Source organism: Sorex araneus, chromosome 1 (assembly GCF_027595985.1).
Source record: "Sorex araneus isolate mSorAra2 chromosome 1, mSorAra2.pri, whole genome shotgun sequence".
In the NCBI taxonomy this organism is placed as follows: domain Eukaryota; kingdom Metazoa; phylum Chordata; class Mammalia; order Eulipotyphla; family Soricidae; genus Sorex; species Sorex araneus.
Genome location: NC_073302.1, coordinates 446,341,598 through 446,361,243, shown reverse-complemented (window position 1 = coordinate 446,361,243; position 19,646 = coordinate 446,341,598). Strand labels below are relative to the sequence as shown.

Here is a 19,646-nt window from a genome sequence, read left to right as displayed (position 1 = left end):
CACCCTCAGGGACAGCCCCTTGCCAGCTGGCCGGAAGCACCTGCCCTTTGCCCGGGCAAGCATGTTCTGAGGCGAGAGGCAGGTGGGTCTCCTTAGCTGCCAGCCCCTCCCAACAGAGGGGCAGCTGATCTCACGTGCTCCCCTGGCCCGGGCGTGTCCCACTGGGCCCCTGGCCACGGGCAGGGGGAGGTTGGTGCTCTGACATCTTGGCTGACTTGGGGCTACTTCCCGTCCCGAGTCACCTTCTGTCTCAGCTCGCTCAGGGCCCCGTCCACTGGGCTGGGTCTGTCTCCTCTTCCTAAGCCATCTCTGGCCTCGTTATACGATTTTAAAAATAAACAGGAGCACCGCCAAGTGAGGCCCAAAAGCCGAAACAGTCACACTGGGGCTAGTCAGGGCACTTCCCTTGCGTGCTGCCGACCCTGGTATTACCTGGCTCCCAAGTGACCAGGGAGTGACCCCCAAGCACGGACCCAGTTGTTTTTGTTTTTTTTTGCTTTTTGGGTCACACCCAGCGATGCTCAGGGGTTACTCCTGGCTTTGCACTCAGGAATTGCTCCTGGCAGTGCTTGGGGGACCATATGGGATGCCAGGGATCGAACCCGGGTCGGCCGCGTGCAAGGCAAACACCCTACCCGCTGTGCTATCGCTCCGGCCCTGACACAGACCCAGTTGTAGTCCCCAAACCACCAGATGTGACTCAACCCGCCAAAATAGAAATACCATCAGGGGGCTGGGCAGATGCACAGCAGGTAGGGCGCCTGCATTCCACACGCCACCTCTTGTGGCCCCCAGAACAAAATATAATGATAAAATTAACGGGAATAAAAGCAAAGTTGCCAAGCCAGGCCGCCACTGGAGAAGCCTGGGTGAGGCGGAAGTGCCCCCGTCTGACCTGGTGGACTCCGGCCACCCCCTTTCCTGCAGCCCTGACGGCATCAGGAAACCCGCCTGAGCTGCGCTGAGAAGTGTTAGACCGACGTTCACGAGCTCCAGGGCTCATGTGCCCCCAGACTCATACACGGGCCCCCCACCATGCCCGTGGAGGCGGGGCTCTGTAGGGGTGTTAGGGCGGATGAGGGAGAGGGCGGGGTCCTCGGGCAGCTCAGACACTGGACAGCTGTCGTCCCAGCCTCCCTGCCCCTCCCAGCTCTGACGACACAGAAGGTGGCGGCCGTCAGCACCTCGGGATGCTGGGTCCTCCCTGGGACCCCAAACCCACAGCTTGGACCCCCAAGTCTGTCATCTAAGCACACCCGGTGTGTGCTAAGGCGGCAGCGACCCCGATGGAGCACGGCTGTGCTGCCTGACGTGGCCGGCGGGGTCTGCACACCCGTCCTCCTCCCTCTGACGGGCCAGAGCCCGGGGCCTGGGAGAAGCCACTCTTGAGAACTTGCTGCCTGGGGCCTGGTGACACCCCCTCTCGGCCTGCTCGCTTTGCTCATTAAACCGTTCCAGGAAGACACAGCTGCTGTCCAAAAGCCCCCTCCCAAGCCCTCTGCGGCCCGCCTACACTGATATAGTCTGCAGGTCTGCCCTTAGCCCTGGGGGTCCCTAACGCAGGGCTGCTGCTCTGGGACGCGCTCCTGGAGGTGGTGACCTTGCTAGGGTTGGTCTCAGGAGCTGCAGCATCCAGCCGTGGCAGAGTGTAAAGGCCGTCACTGGGGAGGGGCGGGGAGGTCCTTGAATAGACCCCCCCCCCTCTGCCTCTCCAGGGGCCAGGCTGGGGCCAGGCCGTACGGGGTGCCCTGGAGCTGCTGGGTCACTCGACAGCAGTGCATGGTCCAGGGAAGCGCAGAACCCGGGGTGCCCAGCACAGCACCCCAAGGAGGAGGCACTCGAAGAGTGGAGACTGGGGGGCTGGCAGGTGCAGTGCCGTCATGCTGGGGTCCCCCTTCCCTCCCACCTCGTGATGGGCGTCTCGCGGGGAGAGCGTCTGCCTTGCGGGAGGCTGGGTGGAGGTCACGGCGTCCCAGATGGTCTCCGGGGTACCACCAGGCGTGACTCCTGAGTGCAGAGCCAGTAGGACCCTGAGCAGCGCTGGGTGTGGCCCAGAAACAAACCAGGACAAGGAGGCAGAGATGGACACAATCCTTCATTGTTCCTCCACAACACCCCCCTGACGGGGCCCACTACCAGGGGCCTGGGGCACTCTGGGAGTACCCCTACCCGGCCCCTCGCGCCACAGGCCCCCCGAAGCAGCACCGTAGGCAGTGGGTCCCGGATAGGTGAGACCAAGAGACGTTTGTTCCTTCCTGTTTATGCTTGATCGCCACAAGCCTCACACTGCCCGGTCCCCGCCGGCGTCCGGGCTGTGGCACCACGGAGCCAGGGGGACTCTCGCTGCGCCCGAGAGTGATGGACCAGCGGCCCGCGGTCCCACCCAAGCCAAGGATGCAGCTGGACCAAATCACACAGCTAGGACGGGGGTCAGCATCAGCGCCCCTGGGCCCTCGTGCAGTCCCTGTGGGGAAACTTCTGGATTCCGTTTTTGGGGTCCTTTTGCCTCGAGGGAAAAACGCTTTGGGTTGGCGCCTCCCTGGCCACCCGGGTCCGCCACCACGCAGGGCCGTTGTCAGGCGCACCCGCGGCGCGGGGCTAGAGCGTCGGGTCCTTGGCGGCGGGCGCGGGCAGCCCCCGGTGCGTGCGCTGGTGCTTGAGCAGATGCTGCTTCTGGCTGAAGCCGCGGCTGCAGAGCGCGCACTTGTAGGGCCGCTCGCCCGTGTGGTTGCGCCGGTGCCGCGTGAGGTTGGGCTTCTGGCTGAAGCGGCGGCCGCACTCGGGGCACGGGTAGGGCCGCTCGCCCGTGTGGATGCGCTGGTGGATGGTGAGCGCCGACCACCACGAGAAGCTCTTGCCGCACTCGTTGCAGATGAACTGGCGCGGCTCGCCGGGCGCCGCGCGCGCGCGGCCCCACAGCGCGTCCCCAGGGTTCCGGGCGCGCCGGATGCCGCGCGGCGGGGCGGGCTGGGCCGCGGGGTCCGGGGCGGCGGCGGCGGCGGCGGGGGCGGGGGCGGAGTGGTGGTCGCGCAGGTGGGCCCGCAGCGCCTCGCGGTTGGGGCAGCTCTGGCCGCAGCTGGCGCAGCGCGGGGCCGGCGGGGCGGGCTGGTGCGTGCGCTGGTGCTTGAGCAGATGCTGCTTCTGGCGGAAGCGGCGGCCGCAGTGCGCGCAGGGGTGCGGCCGCTCGCCCGTGTGGTTGCGCAGGTGCCGCGTGAGGTTGGGCTTCTGGCTGAAGCGCCGGCCGCACTCGGGGCACGGGTAGGGCCGCTCGCCCGTGTGGATGCGCTGGTGGATGTTGAGCGACGACCACCAGGTGAAGCTCTTGCCGCACTCGTTGCAGATGAACTGGCGCGGCTCGCCGGGCGCCCTGCGCGCGGGGTGGTCGGGCCGCGCGCCCCCCGGCGGCCGCCACCAGCCCGGGCCCCGCCCCAGCCAGGCCCAGGCGGCGCGGCCCCGCAGGCGGCAGCCCCGCGGCGGCGCGGGCGCGGGCGGCGGCGCGGGCGCGGGCGGCGCGCGCGCGTGGGCGCGCAGGTGCACGCGCAGGCCCAGCTGGTGGCGGAAGCTGCGCGGGCACACGGGGCACGCGAGCGCGGCGGGCCGCGCGTGCGTCTTCTGGTGCTTGAGCAGGTGCTGCTTCTGGCTGAAGCGCCGCGCGCACTCGGCGCAGCGGAACGGCCGCTCGCCCGTGTGGTGGCGCTGGTGGCGCGCCAGGTTGGGCTTCTGGCTGAAGCCGCGGCCGCACTTGGCGCAGCGGTACGGCTTCTCGCCCGTGTGCGTGCGCCGGTGGATCTTGAGCGACGACCACCAGCTGAAGCGCTTCCCGCAGTCCAGGCACGCGAAGTGGCCCTCGCCCGGCGCCAGGGCCGCGCCCGCCGGCTCGGCCCGCGGGCCCCACCGGGGCGCCCCCGCCTCCTCCTGCGCCCCCCGCGCGCGGGGCTTGCCCAGGCCCGGGCACGGCGGGCGGCCCCGAGGCTGCCGGCAGATGTTCTCCTTATCCCTCTCGGCCGGCGCGGGCAGCGGCCACTCGGCCTTCTCCTGCTTGATCCTCGTCATCGGTCCAGCTCCTGCGAGGCAAAGGGACAATCACTCGCGGCCAGGGGATTCCTCGAAGGACAGCGGGCACTGGGGGGAGGAGGGCTGAAAAGGGGCGAGAGGAAAGGGGGGGGTGGCGGAAGGGGGAACGGCAGAGGGTCAGCGAGATGGGCAGACACCATCCTGGTCTGGATGTCAAACCAACTGAATCCTCCAACCCAGGACGCGAGCAGAAAGTGACCTACCCAGAGGTGCAAGAAATATATATATACTCGCGCGCGGGGAAGAGATGAGATGTGTGTTGTTTGCGGGCTCTCGGGCTGGCTCTCTCTCCTCCTCCGTGCTCTGCTTCTGTGTGTGCCGCTGTGCTCTCTTCTATGTCTCTCTATCTCTGACTGTCTCTGTAGTCTCTCCTCTGGTCTCTCCCGATCTCTCTCTCTGGAGCCCTTCTGCTTCTCTGGATTCTCACTCGCTCACTTCTGACTCTGTGCCCCTCCGCTCTTACAGTCTTAATTTATATAGCAATCATGTCAGGGTGGCGATACAAAGGTGGGTTGAACATTAACAAATCAACAAAAAAGGGATGGCCACTCCTACAGGAGATTAACTCACAGCTTGCCCTGGCTCTATTCCATCCCGTCCCTTGTTGGGACCCTGCTTTGGGGGTCCTAGGAACTAAAGGCAACTGAGTTGAGAAAGCAGATGCCCAGGAGTAAATATTATTGGAGTCAATCAACTCCCAAGTTACAAAGCACAATATTAACTGTCTTCTTGTGTCCATACAGAAGGACACTGCTTTAAGGTAAACTAAGTTCCCTGCAGCAAGGCTAAAAGGACACACCCAATGTTATCCTACACAGAGGCATCGCGGTCCCTCTTAGAGGGGGGTTGCACTAGGACCCAGACCAGCGTCTGGGAGGCTAAGCCTGGATCCCCACCATCCAGCACTCCGAGGGCACCCAGCCTGGCCCAGAACACCTCATCTGCGTGAACCTTGCTGTCTGTACCTCACCTGCACCCGTGAAAAAGAGACTAAGTTCTCAGCAGCCAGAGGAGCAGCCGTGCCTGGCGGGGCACCTCGCCCAGTGCCCTGGCACACACTGCTGCCAGCCTGCTTCCACGGGCGCAGGCGTGAGTGGTGCCCCTTCCCTGTCCCCTGCCATGAGACTCGGTGTAATGAGGCCAGAGACAGGACAGGGGCAGGGCGCTTGCCTTGCATGTAGCTGACTGAGGCTCGAACCCCAGCACCCCACATCATCCGCCAAGCACCTCCAGGAGTAATTCTTGCGCACCACTGGGTGTGGCCCAAAAACCAACCAGTGGTTCAAATTTCATGTAATTTCATGTAACCCCAATGAAAGAAAACTTGACAGGGAAATAAAAGTTGCCCAGCGGAGAGGTGCCCTGGGTGGGCACCTGCGGCCCTGGGGGTCAGCGCCTGCGCTCAGGCCTCGAGCATCCCCCTCTGCTCAGGCACCCCCCTTTCCTATGCCATCCAGATTCCCGCTGGCTGCCCGGTGACCAGGCTGGTGACAGGGGCTGGGAGAAATGATTGACAGGGGCATGGTCGCCAGGGCGGCCCTGGCCTGGAGCAGAGCAGCTGGGTGGGGAGAGGCTTCCGGGAACCCTCAGGGCCCAGCTGACACCGGCTGGGCCTGCCGTGCCTGGCCGGGTGCACACTGCCCCAGTCACAGCCCAAGGACTAGCGCTGGGCCACACAAGGCCCTGCCAGGCAACCGACAGGCCGTGCAGCCCACAGGTGTGAAAAGATTGAAAACCACTGGTCGTGGGGGAGGGGCACATGTGTGTGTGCGTGTGTGCATGCATGTGCATTCTTGTGTGTGCATGTGTGTATGTGTGTGCATGTGCGCGCGTGTGTGTGTGTGTGTGTGTGTGTGTGTGTGTAGTCTCTGACCTGGCAAGTCACAGGTTGTGCTTGATGCCCCTGATCCTGGGGGAGGGGTGCATGTGCATGTGTGTTTGTGTGTGTGTGTGTGTGTGTGCATGTGAGTGCATGCATGTATGTGTGTGTGTATGTGGTCACTGACCTGGTAAGTCACAGGCTGGGGTTGGTGCCCCTGGTCTTGGGGGAGGGGTGCATGTGCATGTGTGTACATGTGTGTGAGTGTGTGTGTGTGCATGTGTGTGTGTGTGTGTGTGTGTCTCTGACCTGGCAAGTCATGGGCTGGGCTTGGTGCCCGGTGGTTTTCTCAGTTTCCTCGTTTTCCGCCCTTCAGTGTCCGTCCCAGCCTGAGCCCCTGCGTCTGCGGCGTGGGGCAGCAGAGAGACCTCAGACCCAGCCTCAGCCCTCAGCTCAGCCCGAGACCGGAACAGCCGGCGGCTCAGCTCTGTCCCCCGCCCTCTCTCACCTGTGTTGGCGCCGGCCAGGCCGCTGTCCATGGCGGGGCAACCGCCCGCAGCATCCGCCCCGCAGCTCCCAGTCCTGCCGTCTGGGGAGAGATGGGAGGAAGGAGTCAGCGTCGGGGCTGGCAAATGGGGCTTCGGTCCCTGGCCACCCCTGGGAATATCTCCCTGCAGGACCTCACGGCAACGTGCTGCCCGGGCCCACCCCCATGGCCCCGACCCTTCCCCTCCGGGTGCAGCTGGTCTTTGCCGACCTGGACACAGCTGGGACATGAGCCCGCAGGCAGCTGTGGCCGCGACGATCTGACTGTGGCTGCAGCAGGTGGCGAGGCTGGGGGTGGGGACAGCAGGGAGGGTGACGAGAGACTCAGGAAGGGGAGCAGAGCACAGCTGGGCGAGTCACAGCACGGTGGGGAAGGTGCCGGCCTTGCACAGGGCTGTCCGGACTCTGTCCCCAATGCCCCATCTGGTCCCCTGAGCACTGCCAGGGGTGATCCCTGAGCCCAGAGCCAGGAGTAGCCCCTGAGCACTGCCAGGTGTGGCCACACAAAGGGCAAGGCCCAGGGCAGAGGCCGGGCAGGGATGCACCCAGGTCCCCTGCCCCCCTGCAGCCCCCGGCCACGGCCCGCTGGGCCCTGAACCCACCCGGCCCGCCTGGGGCAGGAAGGCGGAAACTGCCCCTCACGCCCCAGCAGTGGCTGGGGACGTGTGCCGGCCACCGGGAGCTAGGGGGGGCAGCTCCTCAGCCCAGAGCCAAGGTGCCATCCCCCGCGCAGTCACTGCAGTGCGGGACGGAGACGCACACACACATCAGCCGCCAACAGACGCTTCTCAGAGTTACCAGAAGGCCAGGGTCAGTCCAGCCTGTCCCCAGCACCACCCTGCGCCCCCCAAGCCCACCTGTGCCCAGCACCAGGCTCCCAGTACCCTCCGGACAACTTCCAAAGGACCCCATCCCTCCAGACCCCCATCTTCTGCTCCTCGGCCGCACGCATGCACCCCAAGATCCATTTCCTGGGCCTCCGTCCTGCAGGCCCCGGGATGATCCCATGGACAGCCCCCCTCAACTCAGCCGCCTCCCGATCTGATCCCCACTCTGCCCCCCCTCCAGCATGCGTGTCCCACGCGTGTCCCCACCCTGGCACCCTCCCCAGGCTCTGCCCGGCCATCTCCCCCCAGCCCCACTCCTCTGCCCCACGCCAGGAGCCTGCCGGGGGGGGGGGACCCCACTCACCCCATGCCCGGGGCGACACCCCGTTGGGGTCTCCCGCCCAGATACCCCTGCCCTCAGAAACCTGGGATCCTTCCGGGGACCACTCACCACATGGACAAATGGACAACTCGGGCCTCCTTTGCCCCGGACCCCCAGCCTCTGGGGAGGCTCTCTGAGGGGGGCGGGGCAGATCTCTAGGCCTCAGGACCCGTGACTAGCACAGAGCTCGGGGCCTCACGGCCCAGGCCAAGTGGCCCAGAGCGGCTGTGCTCAGGACTCAGTGCTCCCTCGGGGAATGGGGAACTGTCACCTCCCGGCACCTCGGCCCCCAACAGCCCGCCACCAACCAGAACTCTAATCCTCCTCAAGTCACCATCTGAACAGGTTGCTACTTTGCTTGAAATACCTCAGTGGGTCCCCAACAACTTTCAGATTGAGCTAAAAATTTCTTGGCAAAAGGGTTTAAAATCCAGGGGCCAGAGCTAGAGGACAGAGGAGGGCGTCTGCCTGCCGCGCGGCTGACCAGGGTTGAATCCCCGGCACCCAGTATGGAGCCACCAGGACAAATTCTTAAGTGAAGAGCCAGGAGTAACCTCTGAACATTTCTGGGTGTGTCCCACCCCCCCAAAAAAAAAAAACACTAAAAAGAAAGAAACCCAACCTCCGCTCACCCATCTGGGCGGTGCAGATGTGCGTGTGGGTCCTCTCATGCCCACACCCCTCCTGCCCGCCCAGGTCTGGGCTGTTTGACCAGGAAGCCCCCACGGGTACACCAGGTTCCATCAGGGGCCCTGTGTGCAGCCACCCGACCCCATGCGACCTACATGGCATAATAATCCGTCTCAGTGAGACTGACAATAAGAACCCCTTAAGGGACTGGAGCGGTAGCACAGCGGGGAGGGCATTTGCCATGCACGCGGCCGACTCAGGTTCGATTCCCAGCGTCCCCTAAGCACCGCCAGGAGTAACCCCTGTGTATCTCCCCGTGTGACCCCACAAAAAAACTGACATCTTAAGCTACAGCATTTCTCTCTCCCACCCAGTACCCACAGGCCCCAGTAAACCATGTAAAAGTTTCAACAAGAGAACATTAAAATTTAAATCCCAAAGAGAGTGGAAGTGTGAAATCACAGAACTTCAGAATGCAAGGCATCAAATGCTCTCTAACCTCGTCCTCTTACAGATGAACAGACACACACCCCAACACCCCAAAGAAACCAAAGTGGGGTCTGGGTGTCACCACCTCTAGCGTGCCGGTCACAGTGACTGTCAGCTCCACTGCCCAAAACCCACTCAGGGCTCTTCCTGCCCGTCCCCACGCCTTTACCAGGAAAGTCCTGCAGCCCGCACACCCACCGAGATCTGGGCTGTGCCCATTTCTCTGGAGTGGAGGGGGCTTTCATGAAGGAAGATGCCACACCAACACACACACACCCCAACACACATAGCACCCCCCAACACACACGCACCCCCCTTGTGGGCTTCCCTTTCATTGTTCACACCCCCATCCTTAATCTCGCTCATTTTGTCACTTATTAAGCACCTACTATGTGTCACTCTGCGGCGAGCACTGGCCTTCCAGAATCTCAGTGTTTCGGGGAGACTGACACAAGCCCCTGGACATCCCGAACGTGGGTCGGGCACGGGCTGCAGCGCGCCCCCTTGGGCGGGCAGTCCCACCCCCCCACCCCCGGCTCACCTCCCAGTTCCTCCCACTCTCCCGGGCCCCTCTGGCTCCCCACCGAGGCCCTCCCCACGCACGACCCGGCTCCTTCTCCCTTATGGGCTATAGAGAGGGTTGGCGGGGGGTGGGGCGGGGGGATCCCCGGGGGCCCCCAAGGCCGCCCTGCAGCCAGAAACTGGGTGGAGGCAGCGCGGGAGGGCACGGCCCGCACCCTCTGCCCGCCCCTCCCCGCCCGCGTTCGGAGGGAGGGGACGGGAATAAATACCTTGACTTTGTGGCTAAGGTTAACGGGAACTGCACCCCAGGGCGCCTTGGGCACCGGGCTCCCGGGCCCCGCCAGTCCCGGGGCAGGCGGGGCGGGACCGGGGCCCTGATTGGACGACGCGCCTGGCCGTCTCGGGGGCCGCCCCGCCGTCTGATTGGCTGTTCCCCTCAGATGACCAGCCCGGCCCTATCGGAGAAACTCGCGGGGCGGCCCCTTTGTTCTCCTGAGCCAATAGCCGGAGTGGGCGGGCCGACCTCGCCTCCCGCGGGCCTCGCGGGGCCCGGGCCGGAGGGGAGGGGGCAGCGGGTGGCCCAGCGGCGCGCGTCACCGCCGCCCCGCCGCGAACCCTAGGAGCCAGCCAGGTGGGGGCACACGCCCATGACGCTCTCTGACGCGCATACGCGACTGTGCGTGAGACTCGGCGATGGCGTTGGGCGCTTGCTTTAGCGCCTCTGGTGCTCTAGCTAGGGGAGTGTAGCGTATCTAGGGAGAGAAGCCGCCCTCCACCCCTCCACCCCTGCACGGAGAGGCACCTAGTGGGCACGTGGGCCCCGACACCTGCCCCGTACCCGACGCCCTCTCTGCACTCGGGGATCACTCCTGGCCGTGCCAGGGGTCGCACCCGGGTACAAGGCAGACACCCGCACGGGCCGCAGCCGCGGGACCTCTCCCAATCACTGAACTTTCTAGTTGAGGAAACAGCTGGCTGGCAAAGTTAAGATCCTGGGTGGACTTAGTTCACTTAAGTGGATTTGTCTTCCCCAGCTGCCAAGGCAGTCAGGGTGCCCAAGTCTGTTCCAGGGAAACTTTTGGAAAGAGAATGTTCTTGTCTACCCATCCAGATTGGAAGGAAAATGCCCCTTTATGTGTATGAAATCCCTCCCATTTCATCCTCTAGGCGAGCTCCCACTGGCAGGATTCTCTCGGAGCTGCGCACACACCACCTTGGGACCTGGGAGGGAACAGCCGACAAGCCTTATCCTAAACAATGCATCCACCAACGTTCCGACAGCTCTTTAACTTCCTGACGCCAGAAGCCAGGAGCCAAGATTTCCCTGGGCCATTTTTATAAAAGATTCTTTTTGGACTTTGACTTAGTCATAAGTGCAAAAGAGTTGGCTGGTTACGTACAAAAACTTGACTGGGTTTTTGTAGGACTCTAACTGGTTCAAGAGAAACGTTTGCAAAGTGGAAAACCTTAAGGCAGTAGCCAGAGGGATGCTCAAAGGAGTGTATGTGGAAGGCCTCAAGTTTGATCCCCAGCATCACATGACCCCTTTAGCACTGCTGGGTGTGACCCTAGTGGCCCCTAAGCGCTTCCTGGTGTGACTTTAGTGGCCCTGGCCATCACTGGCAATACATACACACACACACACACACACACACACACACACACACACACACACACTGTGATATGTACATGGAGACCAGATACTGACTAGAAAGTCTCATTCATCTCTTCTTTTTTTTTTCTTTTTGGGTCACACCTGGCGATGCACAGGGGTTACTCCTGGTTCTACACTCAGGAATTACTCCTGGCGGTGCTCAGGGGACCATAAGGGACACTGGGATTCGAACCCGGGTTGGCCGAGTGCAAGGCAAACGCCCTACCTACTGTGCTATCGCTCCAGCCCCTCATCTCATTTTTGAGCACCCAGTGAGACTCATTAGAGGACAGGAAATTTCAGCATCCTGGTTCCAAATCTGTATTGCTTCTACTCTCTGTGCCCAGAGTGAAGGATTCCTCCAGATATTTCATGATCAAGGGCAAGTCAGGGGTTGAAAGAAGGAAGCATACCTGGGATCCTATTTCTATTTTTTTTTTTTTTTTTTTGCTTTTTGGGTCACACCCAGCGATGCTCAGGGGTTACTCCTGGCTTTGCACTCAGGAATTGCTCCTGGCAGTGCTTGGGGGACCATATGGGATGCCGGGGATCGAACCCGGGTCGGCCGCATGCAAGGCAAACGCCCTACCCGCTGTGCTATCGCTCTGGCCCCGGGATCCTATTTCTATTAAACAAACAAAATGAATAAAGAACAAAGTGGGGTGAGGAGGGAGTCATGTATCTGCATACACCAAGGATGTCCTCAAACTCTATGGTAAAAAGGACTTCCATATGGGTAAAGTGTTTCCGCACCCTTGAAAATGTTTATAATTGCAGAAGTAATGAAGCTGCACACAGGGTACCCCCGCCACAGAGCCCTGAGCCTCCAGTCTGGGCAGTTCTTCCCTCCAGACTGCTGACAGCACCGTCCCCGGTGGCCCGGGGGCTCCGGAAGGATCCACTGCCAAGATCTCTCTGTTCCTCCTTACCAACCCAGGCCCGCCCCCCAACAGGCGCTTCCATAGACTTCCCTGAACTTCAGCCCAAAAAAGAGTGGGCAAAAGGGTGCCAGAAGAGGCAACACAACCACCTTCCCTGTTGGGGACTGCTCAGGACCCTGAACAAAAGAGGACCCCAAAACCTTTACTCCGGACAAACCGGAAAATTCCATTACCAGCTTTGCATGACCTGAGGCACAGGTGCCCTTGTGACAAAGAAATAGCTAAACTCAAGAGGTAAAAGTAGCCCAGGGCAGTTAACTAAGAGACCCCTAAAAGCCTGTAAAGTAGAGTGCCTTCCTCTACATTAAAAGCCTTGTGCCTTCCTCCTGCCAGATGCTCCTGCCAGATAAACCCTTGCCTTCCCCTCCCCACTATTTCTCAACCTACTCTTGGAGAATGTTGTAAGCCCACCAAAGTACGCCCCGAACCTTTCCTTATTTGGTCTGAGAAGACACTTCCCTGATGATTGACAACTTATGTACCAACCCCCTGCTAGGAAAAGTATAAAACCATTATGGCTGTTAATAAAGTTGCTCTTGATCGGCATGTGTCATCTTGAGCCCCCTATTTATTATCCTCACTAGTTTTATTTCAGATCTGGACTGCTCACAGAATCCACCCAATTAGGAGCGCTTTCCACTGTTGTCTCTCCGCGGGCCAGAGAGATCTCTGAGGGAACGTGCACTTCCCCATGGCCAGGCCCTTTGCTTCCAAACTCCGGAGCCGTGGGCAGGTTCCTCACTCTTGCCCTTCCACTCCGCGCCCGACACCAGCTGAGAATGTCATGACCACCTGTCCGCCACTCCCTACCCAGCGTTTCCGGACCCCTGCCTACTTTCCTGCCCCCCTTCCTTGACTCTCTGGCCTCCTGAAGACTGAGGTTTCCTGAGACAATGCCCACACACTGGCTTTGAAAAACAAGCTGCTATCAGCCACTGGCTCTTTACGTGCCCAAGCCCCATAAATCAACGGGAAGCTTTGAAGCTGCCCCTTTCATCCTACACACTCCAGACCCACCCACCGCTGCCCTTGTGTGTGCACAGACACCCTCAGCTTCGGCCTCTCTGTGGGGCTGGCTCTGAACCCTGTGAACCTGCTACCAGCTCCCCGAACGTTTAAAATTCTCTTCTTTGCAAGGGGCAGCAGTGGTATATTCCAGTCACCCAATACACACACAGGATGGTGATGTAGTAGAGGTGCTGAAAGCCGTGGAGGGCCGTGTGCTGGAGGGGGTGGGAAGCAGCCAGGAGGGCTCTGGGGTGATGATGGTGTCGTGGTGATGGTGGCTGAAGTGACTGAATCAAAGTCTCAGAGTCAGGCGAGAATTCGAATGACCTTGAGCCAGTGTTTTCGCTCGCACACAGGTGGAGGACCCACCAACTCCAGGATTAGCTGAGATCATTTCCGGTGAACTCCTTTGCAAGTCACAAGAATAAAGTGTGGGGCCAGAGAGATAGTACAGTGGGTAGGGCATTTGCCTTGCATGCAGCCAACTCAAGTTTGATCCCCGGCACCTCCAGGAGTGATTCCTGAGTGCAGGGCCAGGAGTCAGCCCTGAGCACCACTGCAGGTGGCAAAACGAAATAAAAAGCAAACTAGAAGAATAAAGTGTAATACTTATTATGCACCAAACAGTACGAGGTGTCAAGGACCTGTGCAGAAATCATTAAACTGGGGCTGGAGAGACAATACAAAGGGTACGACACTGGCCTTGCATGTGGTCAACGGAGGCTCAATCCCTGGCACTGTACATGGTCCCCTCAGCCCTGCCAGGAGGTACCTGAGCACAGAGTCAGGAGTAAACCCTGAGCATGGCCAGCTACGCTCCCCCTCCCCCCACCATGAAGAAACTACCGAGAGGCACAGAGCTGGCCTAGTGACAGCTGTCAAAAATAGGCACTTTAATTAGTAGGCACAGCCGTGCCAGGAGCTTGTCCAGCAGGCGGGGGGGGGGACGGGACCTGGCAGGCCTTTCCCTGCCGCCTGGCACCCCTGTGTCTGCCCTGACCCCACACAACGGTGAAGCTTCTAGAGAATCAGCCCCTCTGCAGAGGCTGACCCAGAGGCAGGGCCCAGCGGGGCTCGAGGGGGGCGCTCGGCTGGCTAGCAGGCACCCCTGCAGCCCGTCTCCGGGAGAAAGAACACTCCTCGCCACCAACTCTAAAACCGAATCTTTATTGTCTAGTTGAAAAAGGAGGGTGAGAGGTGGTGGTTCCGCTCCAGAGGACAGAACAAAGCCCAACAGGTAGAAATCAGAGGACAGCAGATTCCATTCGGTACGGAAGAATTTCTAACAACTACCCTACGACAGAACCTGGGTGGCAGCAGGTGGGGGGATCCCTGTCACCTGAGTGTTCAGCGACTGGGAAATGCAAAGCGAACTCCCTGCCCTCTCCCCTCACCCACCCCCGCTGCTGGGGCGGGTGGTGCTCCCCATGGGTGCTGCTCCCCACGGGTGCTGAGCTCTGGAGGGATGCGGCAAGCGCGGGGGTGCAGCCAACAGCCAGGGGCCACTCTCGCGGCATCTAAAGCAGATCTGACCAAGGAGGAAGGTCTTCGGGGAGCCACTAACAGGAGCGCGTGTCCCCTGCCGGATGGCGGGAGCGCAGGGGGGGGGTCTGGTGGGCCGGAGGAGCTCGTTTTCGCCTCCCAGGCGCTGCAACAAGGCGAGTGGGTTCTCCGGGGCGGCCCCAACAGGCGCACCCTCCGGATACTGGGTTACTAAGCTCTGTAGCACGGCGACCTCCGGGAGAGCACAGAAGGGACCTACTAAGAGACGGACGTTAAGGCGTTTGCACCGGAGGCTCTTCCGGCGCCAGCGACTCCTCAGCCAGATGGCCCTACGGGGTACACAGAGCTGCTATTGCTACTTCTCCAGGCAGACCAACAGCTGGAGCCCGGGGCCCTGCGGTGGGCATGGCGGGGAGGGGGCGCCCAACCTCCTCACGGGGCCCAGCTCCCTCCCCGCCTCCCCCAGCCCTTGGGGGGGCGGGCAGCCAATCACCAGGCGACCCCGGCGGCCACCCAGGGCCCCAGGGGGACCGCCGCCCCGCTCAGACGTCGTGCTTCCCCTGGTGGGTCAGGAGCTTCTCCTCGTCGTCGAAGGTCTGGCCGCAGATGGCGCAGCAGAAGGCGCCGTCCCGGATGTGGCTCTTGCGGTGCGTGATGAGGTTGGACTTCTGGCTGAAGCTGCGGTCGCAGTCGGGGCAGGCGTAGGGCCGCTCGCCCGTGTGGATGCGCCGGTGGGACACCAGGTTGGACTTCTGGCTGAAGGCCTTGCCGCAGTCGGGGCACACGTAGGGCTTCTCGCCCGTGTGGATGCGCCGGTGCGCGGCCAGGTAGGGCTTGTGGCGGAAGGCCTTGCCGCAGTCCGGGCACACGAAGGGCCGCTCGGGCGCGTGGTCGCGCCGGTGGGCCGCCAGGTGGCTGCCCTGCGAGAAGCGGCGGCCGCACTGGTCGCAGGCGAAGGGCCGCTCGCCCGAGTGCACGCGCGCGTGCGCCACCAGGTGCGTCTTCTTGCCGAAGGTCTTGCCGCACTCGGGGCACGCGAAGGGGCGCTCGCCGCTGTGCTGGCGCTGGTGGGCGCGCAGGAAGCGCTCCAGCCGGAACGTGCGGCCGCAGTCCTCGCAGCCGAACAGCAGCGCGGGGGGCTCGGCCCGCGGCGCGGGCGGGGGCTCGGGGGCGGCGCGCGGCGGCGGCGGCGGCGGCGGCGCCGGCGGCTCCAGGGGCCCCGCGGGCAGCAGCGCGGCGGCCGCGCCCTCCGAGCGCCGGTGGATCTTGCTGTGCGACAGCAGGTTGGGTTTGTGGCGGAAGCGGCGGCCGCACTCGGAGCATGGGTAGGGCTTCTCGCCCGTGTGGATGCGCCGGTGCGACGTCAGGTAGGGCTTGTTGGTGAAGCGCTTCCCGCACTCGGGGCACTGGTGCGGCCGCTCGCCCGTGTGCACGCGCCGGTGCGCGATCAGGTTGGGCTTGTGGCGGAAGCGCTTGCCGCAGCAGGCGCACTGGAACGGGCGGTCCACGGCGTCGCCCCCGGGCCGGGGGGCCGTCACGGCGGGCCGGCCCCGGGGCCGCGGCCCCAGGGCCTTGGTGGCCGCCTCCTCCAGGGCCTCGGCCACGTGCACGCGCTTGTGAGCCACCAGCTGGTCCCACTGCGCGAAGCTGCGGCCGCAGTTGCCGCAGATGAAGGGCCGCGCCTCGGGGGCCGGCGGCGGGGGGCAGCGCCGGCGGTGGGCGCGCAGCTGCTTCCGGCGCCAGAAGCGGCGGTCACAGTCGGGGCAGGCCAGGGCCCGCCGGGCGGCCGAGTGGGCCCGCAGGTGCAGGACCAGGGCCACCCAGCCTCGGAAGCTCTGGCCGCACAGGTGGCAGGCGAAGCCCAGGTCGGGGGTGGCCGCCGCGTGGACCTGGCCGTGCAGCGCCAGGAAGGGGGCGTGGCGGAAGCGGCGGCCACACTGCGGGCAGGGCAGGGGCAGCCGCGCCCGGCAGTGGCGGGTGTGCAGCCACAGGGCCACCCAGCCCGGGAAGCGCCTCCGGCAGTGGGCACAGCGATGCGCCCTCACGGGGGCCTGGCTGCCCGCTGGGGCCACGGAAGGGCCCGGCGACCTCAGCCCGCGGGGCTCTTTCCCCGGCGCCTGCGGGGGCTGCACCGGGCCCATGGCCAGGGGGCCCCGGCAGCGCCGTTCCAGCATGGGCTCTTCCTCTGCGGGCAGAAAGGCACAGTCACTGGGGGGCTCCGCGCCCCGCCCCCCGCCGCCCGGGACCCCAGTGCCCTGGAACTAGACCCCGCCACTTCCTGCGATCGCTGCACTGTTGTCACTCGGGGCTCTTGTGCGACTTCCCTTTCCTGCGTGTCTCTGCGCCTCTACTGACGCTCTCGGGCCCGCTGGGGAACCCGCTGGTATTGGCTAAGCAAACAGTCCCACCTTGGAGCTCACCCACTCTCCCAACAGTGCTCAGCCCAGGTCCCCCTGCCCAGCCCCTGCCGCCTTCCCCGCCGCCCTCTGCTTTCCCTACTTTCCCGCGGCCGCATCGGAGCTTCGCAGAGGCCCCGGGGAAGGGCTGAGCTCCCAACCGGGCAGAGGAGGCAGAGCTGCTGGGACATGCCCGAGGGGACCCTAACGGGGCAGAACCCGGCCTCGGGGACTGGCACCCCTGCTTCGGGCACTCCAGGCTCCGGAAGGCCTCCTGGGGAAGAACCTCTACAGCATCTCCGTGCCAGCAGCCTCTCCGGGTCACAACCTAATCAGGGCTGCAGGGCTGTGTGCAGGGGGAGCACCTCAGGCTTCCTAAACCCCTCTCGGGAGGAAGCAGGAGTCTGGGAACAGCCCTTGGGGGGAGCAGGGGGGAGCGTGAGGTACCCCCGCCAGCACAGCCTGAGCCAGGCCTGTCCTCCATCCTCACGCCACTGGGACATCCCAGAGTTGGTCCCCAACTGGGGCAGCCCGAGCCCAGCCTCTCCCAGGGGGTGGGGGCCACTGGGTCGGTGGCCCCTGCCCATCAAGGGCTGCCCCGCGGGGGGGGGGGAGGGGAGGCGGCCTCCAGCTGGAGGGGGGGTGGGTGGCGGGCAGACTCCAGAGGGACCCTCTCTGCCTGCCCACGAGCTCCCGACACAGCCCAGAGTCCCGGCGAGCCGCGGGGGCAGCGCGGGGCTGGGGCCCCCTGAGCGCACACAGTTAACCCCGAGGGAGAGAAGGACGCGCGTCCCGCCGGGGCCAAGGGGCCACACTACCCTGGAGACCGCGGGGCTGGAGACGAGGCCTTGTCCAGCTGCTGTCGGGGCGAGTCCCGGGGAGACTTCGGTGGCTGCAGCGCCTGGTCCGGCCCACACTCTGGTAGCCCCCAGAAGTCAGCGAGAACTGCAGCAGTAAGGACACCCCTACCCCCATGGCAGAGCTCAGGCCTCTGGCTGCAGAGCCGCGGGCCGTACCTGCGGGGAGGGGGGCGAGGGCAGCGTGAGGCGCCGCGCTCCCCCCCGCCCCCCGTCCCCGCGGCCCTCCCCGCACCCCATGGACACGGGGGCGCCCGCGCGCGCGCCCCCTGCAACGAGGAAGTGCTGGCCGCGTTTGGGGGTCACTTCCTCCCGGGGTAAGGTCACGGGCACGGGGCCCCGAGCCGATGGCCAGCGGCCGGCCTCTGGCCGCCTCTCCAGGACCCGGCTCCCCTGGCCTCCTCCGGACCCCAATTCCGGGCCCCCCCCGTTTCCCGGGGCCGCGCCGAGACGCCGGGCACCAGGACTCGCTCTAGAGCCCCCGACGCAGCCCAGAAGGCCAAGGGTCGCGGCCCCCCAGCCCCCCCTTTTGGCATCCGCGCGTGTCCCTCCCTCCTCCGTCCTCATTCGCGCCCCCCGGACGGGCCCTCCAGGGGTCCCCCCCCGCGCAGGTGCGCAGGTGCGCGGGCTCGCCCCCCACCGTGCGGGTCCGGGGGCGCCCCCCAGCCTCCGCGCGCGCCGTCACGCGCCGGGCAGGGGGCGCCCCCCGCGACCTGCCCGGGACGCACCTGTCCGGCGGGGGGCGCGGGGGCGCGGGGCGCGTCCATGAGGCCGCAGCGCCGCGGCGACAGCGGCAGGTTCGAGTTCAGGGCGCCAGGCCCGGCCCCGGCCCCCCCCCGGTTCCCAGCGCCACGTGACTACAGGAGCTGCCGAGGGTCAGTCGCGGGCTGGGGCCGGCGGCCGGAGGGCGGGGCGGGGCGCCGGGGCCCGCGCGCGCGCTCGGGGTGACCCCCTCCGCCCCGTTGCCATGGCGACCCGCCCCGCGCCGCGGGGACCGGCTCCCGAGCCCGACCCTTTGTGCGTCCGAGGATGCGCGCGCGGCCCCGGGCACTGCGTGGCCGCTGCGGGGACACTCGCTGGCCCCCGGGGGGCGCGGGCCCGGGGAGGGACGATCCCCCAGGGGCCACCTCGCGGCTGTGCAGGGTGCAGAGCTCCCCGGAGACGGGAACCCGGGTGCCGCGAGCTTGGCCAGGGGGGTCCGGGCAGGCCCGGGGCGGCCGCGCTGACTCACCGCGGGGCAGGTGGCCGCCGTTGGCCAAGGGGACGCTCTCGGCCGCACCCGCCGGACCGCGATGCTTTCCAGCAGACTTTTTTGGGGGGGGGGGGCTGTGCAATGGAGATTTTCAAAAGCTGCTTTGAAAATGTGTTCCTTAAGACATCGAATATAATTTTTTTTATCTCTAGATCTTTAATCTGTGGATCTCTAGATTTTTTACCTTCTAGATCGATTGCATTTAGTAGTTTGGTCCGTGGCCTGTCTGCTCTCTGCTTGCCCCGCGGATGTGTGGCCTGACTGGGCGAGTGTCTGCCAAAGCGTCCGCTGCCCTTTCCATGGAACTTGTGGATGGGCTCCGATTTTGCTCTTCTCTCATAGAATTAATTCCTCCCCCCTTAACCCCCCCCAGAAAATAGGAGGGGGCAGGGGGTAGTATTTCTAAATTGCCAAAGTCAACTCTCACTTTCTCACACACCACTCATTAAGGAAAAACAATCGGAAAATTTTTTGGTTTTTGCCCATACCCAGTGATGCTCAGCGGTCACTCCTGGCCCTGTGCTCAGGAATTACTCCTGGAAGTTCTTGGGGGACTGTGTGGGATGCCAGGGATCAAACCGGGGTGGGCCACATGTATGGCAAGTGCCCTATCTGCTCGCCCCACCAAAACTAGATATATTTATCAAGTCTTGGAGCTCGAGAGACAGTCCAGCGGCCTGGGCGCTTGCCTGGGAGGCGGCCACCTGGATGCATTCCCCAACACCCAGTGTGGTTCCGAAAGCACC

At 64.0% G+C, this 19,646-nt stretch overlaps 2 protein-coding genes across 4 annotated transcripts; both read right to left on the bottom strand.

The window, feature by feature from the left end:
- Positions 1–2,082: 2,082 nt before the first annotated feature.
- On the bottom strand, positions 2,083–9,670 carry ZNF775 (zinc finger protein 775). Of its 2 annotated transcripts, none has more exons than XM_055136608.1 (3): positions 9,559–9,670; positions 6,402–6,482; positions 2,083–4,064 (listed from the first exon to the last, which is right to left on the bottom strand). In XM_055136608.1, exons 2-3 carry the CDS (start codon positions 6,430–6,432, stop codon positions 2,599–2,601), a joined length of 1,497 nt encoding a protein of 498 aa, XP_054992583.1. In that variant the 5' UTR covers positions 6,433–6,482; positions 9,559–9,670; the 3' UTR covers positions 2,083–2,598. The 2 variants fall into 2 exon arrangements, with proteins under 2 accessions (XP_054992583.1, XP_054992573.1); XM_055136598.1 differs by lacking the exon at positions 9,559–9,670 and adding an exon at positions 6,651–6,691.
- A 4,373-nt stretch (positions 9,671–14,043) lies between these two features.
- On the bottom strand, positions 14,044–18,630 carry REPIN1 (replication initiator 1). Of its 2 annotated transcripts, none has more exons than XM_055143712.1 (3): positions 18,377–18,630; positions 17,610–17,756; positions 14,044–16,580 (listed from the first exon to the last, which is right to left on the bottom strand). In XM_055143712.1, exon 3 carries the CDS (start codon positions 16,567–16,569, stop codon positions 14,938–14,940), a length of 1,632 nt encoding a protein of 543 aa, XP_054999687.1. In that variant the 5' UTR covers positions 16,570–16,580; positions 17,610–17,756; positions 18,377–18,630; the 3' UTR covers positions 14,044–14,937. The 2 variants fall into 2 exon arrangements, with proteins under 2 accessions (XP_054999687.1, XP_054999682.1); XM_055143707.1 differs by having other exon boundaries at positions 17,610–17,807; positions 18,377–18,629.
- Between the last annotated feature and the right edge of the window lie 1,016 nt (positions 18,631–19,646).